Source organism: Arachis ipaensis, chromosome B06, assembly GCF_000816755.2.
Source record: "Arachis ipaensis cultivar K30076 chromosome B06, Araip1.1, whole genome shotgun sequence".
NCBI lineage: Eukaryota > Viridiplantae > Streptophyta > Magnoliopsida > Fabales > Fabaceae > Arachis > Arachis ipaensis.
Window position 1 is genome coordinate 29,926,539 of NC_029790.2, and position 6,750 is coordinate 29,933,288.

At 34.7% G+C, this 6,750-nt stretch overlaps 1 protein-coding gene across 1 annotated transcript; it reads left to right on the forward strand.

The window, feature by feature from the left end:
* Nucleotides 853-3,590, forward strand: LOC107648693 (probable protein phosphatase 2C 38). The gene is made up of 5 exons (XM_016352509.2): nucleotides 853-1,307; nucleotides 1,420-1,799; nucleotides 2,032-2,399; nucleotides 2,630-2,866; nucleotides 2,954-3,590. The coding sequence occupies exons 2-5, from the start codon at nucleotides 1,511-1,513 to the stop codon at nucleotides 3,170-3,172; spliced, it is 1,113 nt and encodes a 370-aa protein (XP_016207995.1). The 5' UTR covers nucleotides 853-1,307; nucleotides 1,420-1,510; the 3' UTR covers nucleotides 3,173-3,590.

Genomic DNA, 6,750 nt, shown 5'->3' on the forward strand with positions numbered 1-6,750 from the left:
GGGGTTGTAAAATTGAAATCTTCTTAAAAAAATTATAAAATTCAAAGTGAAATCTTATCACATTTGATTCAAGACAGTAGAACTTGCATATATGTAAATTTAAAATTAATAGGGTTAAATTCTCAGTTTCTTGTTTTATATTTTCCTCATTTTAATAGATTTTTTTAATCCAAATCTATATGTGAATTCTCTACCCTAATAAAAGGAAAACTTAACACTAAAAGAAGATATTTAAAAAAAAAATCATTACAACGGAAAGCTAAATCTACATCTAAACCACGGAAATAATTGTTTTCTTACAAGACTTATGCAACAATGCAACTTGATATCAATCAAGTAATTGTAACATGTCATGTGTTTATTGACTTATAATAAGTTGAGATACATGACTTACCGGCTTTTAGTTGATTTAAATTAAATGGGTGAGCACTATTGTTGCTACTTTCACAAAGCAAGTTGTCAAAATAATGGAATACAAAAATATTTTTTGAATGCTAAAACTAATCACAAAATGAATTATTATATATTTATATTTTTTATGAATAATTGGTTTTATTTTGTGTAGATATAATATAGTTGAATAGAATAAGCAGCGCCAAAAGAACTTTATTGTTATAGTGAGTGATGCAATGATTTTGGTGGTGAATTAAATAAAAAATAGGAAGAGCCAAAAGTGCACAAATGAATTTCTGGTAAGGTAAGGGGTTCAAAAAACGTATGTAGGTGTCAAAGTCCATATGCAGTAAAGTGTAAAATTATCACGAAAATTAAAGCAAGGAAAAGAAAGATGACGTATATCCAGAAACAATAATAATAATAATGGGGAAAGTGGAACTGTTTACTACCTAAATCTAAGTATTATTGCTTCGTAGAAGAGTGATGTTGCAAACTCAAATCTTTCTCAGCCATGAAAAAGCTTTACAAAGCCACATGGTCACAAAACAAACAACATTAAAATCATCATCACAAACTGACAAATGAAAGGACAAAAGAATTACAATGTCAGAGACTTTTGCTAGTTTAAAATCTCTCTCTCACATTTTCCCTGATCTTAGATCTACTCTGACACCACTTTGAAGAAGATCCTCTCTCTCTCTCTCTGCCAACAAGATCCAAACCAAAACGCTTCTCTTATCCATTGCTCCCTCTTCACCACTCCAATCTCAGACCAACTCTGCCATTTCTTGAATCCTTATGTGCTTTTACAGCTAAGTATGTTGTTGGAAATATGGCACTCCTCCACTCCTCTATGATCCAATTCCAAACATGTTCAATTCAGGTTCTTTGAACTTGCATGTAATACCAAGGTACATTTCTCCGTTCCTTCAGCCCATACCAATTTGGTTTTTACCTCAAAAACTTGTTCATATATCTGATTGTCTGTTTCTCCTGCATATATTTATTTATATATAACTTCAGGAACTGAGATCTTCTCAAAGCATCAGTACCAATTAAAACAACTTGATCTTGTTTCCATTATTGGAACCAGAACTGTTTCTGCCAGAAAAAGATGGTTAGATCGTGTTGGAAACCAAGTGGAGATGGTGGTGATGACGATGTGAGAGGAAAAGTTGAAGGGTTGCTATGGTACAAGGATTTGGGGCACCATCTTTACGGTGAATTCTCAATGGCTGTCATCCAAGCCAATAGTTCAATAGAGGATCGAAGCCAACTTGAATCTGGACCTTTAAGTTCTGATTATATGGGTCCTCAAGGAACCTTTGTTGGTATATATGATGGTCATGGTGGTGCTGAGGCTTCACAATTTGTCAGTGACAATCTTTTCAGCAATCTCAAAAGTATGCTCCTCTCACTTTTATCTTATATACTGAGACACACAAAGAAGAAAGTTTAAATTGTTATAAAAGAATTTATTTCATCAAGATAGAAAGCAAATAACTAAGTTCATTTGGAATATAGTCTGCTTTCCTTTATCTTCCTCTGTATGCTGTTTTTCAATTGAACTGAGGACCAGGAAGAACCAAATTATTTCTTCTATGATTTTCACTGTCTTATTTCCTTGTGAATCAGGATTTGCAGCAGAACATCAAGGAATTTCAGAAAACATTATCAAAAGGGCTTTTACTGAAACTGATGAGAGTTTTCTGTCTGTTGTGAAGAAACAGTGGCTAAGCAAGCCACAAATTGCTTCCGCGGGTTCATGTTGTTTGACAGGGATCATCTGCAACGGCATGATGTATATTGCGAACGCCGGAGACTCGAGGGCGGTGTTAGGAAGATTAGAGAGGGCAACAAGAGAGACATATGCTGTTCAAGTATCTGCAGAACACAACGTTAACATAGAGACAGAGAGAGATGAAGTTAGGTCAAGGCATCCTTATGATTCACAAATTGTGGTCATGAAACACAATGTTTGGCGTGTGAAAGGCCTAATACAGGTACATACAATTTGCTTATTACTCTATTTTTCCTTTTTATGAGTTGCTACCACTTTTCAGTACATTACTCAATCAATATTCAGTTTTAGATAAAAGGAATGGACAAAGTAATTTATACTTGACAATTGACATTGTGTGACAAGGCCATAAGCAACTAGATAACACATTCAAATTCCTTGTAGACAAAGAAAACTAAGGACCATGTTAACGAAATTTGTTTGCATTCACAGGTTTCAAGGTCTTTAGGTGATGCATATCTCAAGAAAGCAGAATTCAACAGGGAGCCTCTACCACAGAAGTTTAGGTTGCCTGAACCTTTCTTCAAGCCCATCCTTAGTTGCGAGCCATCGATATCAACACATAAACTCCATCATGATGATCAGTTTCTGATCGTTGCTTCTGATGGTCTATGGGAGCAGCTTAGCAACCAAGAAGCCGTCAACATTGTCAGCAGCAACCCACGTAATGTAAGGTTCCCCCCTTTCAGCTTAAGAGTGTGGCCAATCAAGACATTTTATGAGTATTGGTTACTTATTTGGTATTTGATGTAACAGGGGATTGCTAGGAAGCTTGTAAAGGCTGCATTGCGCGAAGCAGCTAAGAAGAGAGAGATGAGATTCTCAGACCTACAAAAGATTGAAAAGGGGGTGAGGAGACACTTCCATGATGACATATCAGTGATTGTTGTGTTCCTTAATCCAAAACTCATTGACAATACCTCTCTCTGGGGTTCTCCTCTTTCAATCAAAGGCGGCGGGCCTGCCATTTCTTAGAGCCAAGAACTGCCATTCCAAACTCCAACTCAGAAACACACCCTAAAGCAAGACGGTGGCTGTGGCTAAAGCATGAAGATTCTCATGGAGATTCTTTCAAACACATAGGTTGTCCAGACCACCACCAAACACCCAAAATACAAACAAAAAGGGGAATGAAAGGAAAAGTAATTGATCATATGACATTTGAGCTTTAATACCTGAATATACCGAAATAGCAATTTAAATTGGAGATTAAAATGATGGAAGTATCAAGCATGTCCCAGGAGAACAAACAGATAGTGTATTTACATGTAAGCAATGTTTTTTACTTATATTTCCTAGGAAACCGAATATACAGCTTGTAATTTTCTCAAACACAAGGAGTGCGTTAATAGTTAAGCTGCTTCCAGTTTGTATACTCATCTGTCCATGCCGGTTTTGAAGGACATATATGCATTATTTAAGAGAAAAAATAACAAACAAAATCCAGAGATGGCGAAGAGCTCCCATACAGTTTCAGGAGAAATCAAAATCACAAATTCACCAATTTCTGATCTCCTACAGGATTGGACTCTGTTTCACTGTTGCTTTTGTCGTTCAGTAAGTTGAAAACGGGCATTAACACAAAAGAAGTTTGCATGTAAAATTTCACCGTTAGAGAAGAAATTGAACAAGTTAGAACCACAAGCTGGAAATTTATTTCGTTGCCAGATAAACAAGTTTATCTTGTCTGTGTATGGATGTGTCCATCAACTTTGGCGCTTGATGTAGAGATCCAACTCCACCCACAATACAAAAAGAATTAATTTCAATCGTAGTGTTAAACAGTTGAACTGTGTAAAACGTTTTTAAAATTATTTAGAAAATATATAAGAACGAACTAGAATTCAATCTTTAGATTTTTATTTTTTACGAATATTTTTTATCATTTACAAAAAAATATTTCATTTTAAATCATAATCACAAAAAATATATATCAAATTTTAAACTCTAAAACTATTTTCAAAAATATATATTTAGAAGTTAATTATTTTTATCATATTTTTAAGAATATTTTTATGGATAATGCACATAAACAAATAGAAGGATACTACTATTATATCAATTTCCTAAAACCAAACAACTTACATGCATGTTCGATTTTTATATTCACTTTGTAAATCGAAGCTATTAAACTCAATTTAAGCAACTTCATGTAATTTGAATGAACCGAATTCGATTTAGCTTAAACAATAGTAAATCAAAGTGACTAAATTCGATTTACTAGAGGAGGAGTGTTGGTGAAATAATTCAAAACTAATTGTTTCGATTTACTCCAACTATTTCAACCCCAATAAATCGAGTTTAAGATACGATGAGCCAAAATTATAAATCGAATTCTATTCATTCGATTTAGATACGAGTCTAATGTATATAAATACGAGCAAAACGTTAAATCTTCATTAGAGTGGCACTCACAATGGCTAGTGAAGATAGTTTTTAGTTCTTATGCATTATAGAAGGATGATCAAGAACGCGAAAGGGAATAAAATTTACTAATAAGAGTCCGTTGAGTGTCTTTATTAAACCTTCTATGAGTTTTGTTGAGTTTTAAAATACTATAATTTAAAAACTGGGACTGCATGGCAAAAAATGGGTGGAGAAGTAATTTTACAAAATTCTGATTTCTGTTGTTCGAGATGGTGTGAAGTAAGATTACTTTGTAATAGACAATGACGAATATTTGCAAGTTTAGTTTCACTATCGTTGTCAGTTTGCCGAGATAAGGACCCATGAGCTATTCACCAAGTTTGGAGATGTGGTCTGTAGTTCAGGAGGATTGGATCGGAATCCTCAATTGTAGTCATGCTAGGAAACTCTAGTTCAATACTTGTTGGCACATCTTCATCTGTGCCTGTCATTGCACCTGAGTCAGTTTTGGTAGCATCTCCGTCCTTCGCAGCTGATCTAAACCGCGATGGCGATAGAGAAATAGAAATTAATTGATCTTTCAGTCAGTTTGCTATTGTGATGGCGGATACTCCTGTTATAATTCCGATTTCAGGGGAGGGTGGAAAACCAAATACTGTCGAAGATGTACTGTGGGATGACGATGATGTAGAGCCTGCCATGATTGACGAGGATAGTGATGATGATCTAGGGAGGAGTATTCCAGTTAGGGGTGGTAGAGCATCGAGTTCGAAAACTCAGCAATACTCCTTGTACTTTTCAACTTTAGACTTGGAGGCCATGATACAGCAGGAGTTCTTAGATGTAAAATCCAAATTTGGGGCCAGAAATACATAGGATACAACAATTTTAAGTTGGTCAATATTTTCAAAATAAGGAGGAAGGCGTCTTAAGTGTGAGGACTTATAGAATTCACAATGAGGTTGAGTATAGAGTGCTGGAATCAGATCATAATACCATGATAAGTGTAAGGAGTTTGAAAATAGTTGCAGATGGTTGATTCGGATCACTCTTTGTATTTGGGAGGTAAGAAGGTATAATGGATCTCATACATGTCTGGTCACGTCGATATCTAGTAATCACAGGATACTTGATTATCATGTTATATCTGCTTTCATCCTTCCTATGGTAAGAGTTGATGCGGTTGTGTCGATCAAGGTACTATAGAATGCGACAGAGACATATTTTGGATTTAGACCGACTTAGAGGAGGGTTTGGTTGGCTAAGCAGAATACCGCTGAGCAAATTTATGCGGATTGAAAAGAGTCGTACAATGAATTGCCATGATGGTTAATGAAATCATAATCTTAAATTATATTAAGAACTTTTTAATAAAATTGATGACATTTCTAAAACATACATCTTACTCTAATCTTATTCATAGAAATTAAATCCTCACTAAATCTACATTCAACTAACATTAACATTTTTAATTTATAAAATAATCCTAAATTATTATTATCACCAACATTTCTAAATTAAGATTTCTATCAAAATTTCTAATCACTACACGAACTAATATGTATAGTCAAATCCTGCTTACTAAATATTGCTAACATTTTTATTCTAACTTGAAGAAAAAAGAAATTTCATTTACTTACATTTTTAGGAAAAACTACTATTTGTACTCATGAATTTTGCGAACGCTGACAAAAGTACCCATCAAACAAGAAAACTAACATTGTACCCATGAAAGATGAGTTCCGTGTGACAATAGTATCCAAACCGTGATTTTTCGTTGATTTTTTAATAAAATTCCCAAATTACCCCTTCTATCTTCTTCCCCAAATTCCAAATTTCACAACTCTCATCCTTCGTCTTCTTCTGCTGCTGCTAGCCACCAAAAAATTAAAAAGATTAAAAATTGTGGATTATTAATTATGAGGTTATTGTTCAAATATTATGGATTTGTAGATCTGGTGTAGAAAAAGAAAAAGAAGTTTGAAATTAACAAAAAAAACATACATTTTGGTTTCTTGGTGTCACTGTGGGAACAAGAGGCGCAGAACCAAGAGCCTTTGGGAACGGAAGGAAGGATAGGTCGGAGATAGAAGATGTGATAGCCTCGGTCGCATTTGTTGCAGAGGAGAAGCTTCGCTAGGAACTCACCGGAACAGCACTTGCTGATGATGTTGTCGTCAAAGGTG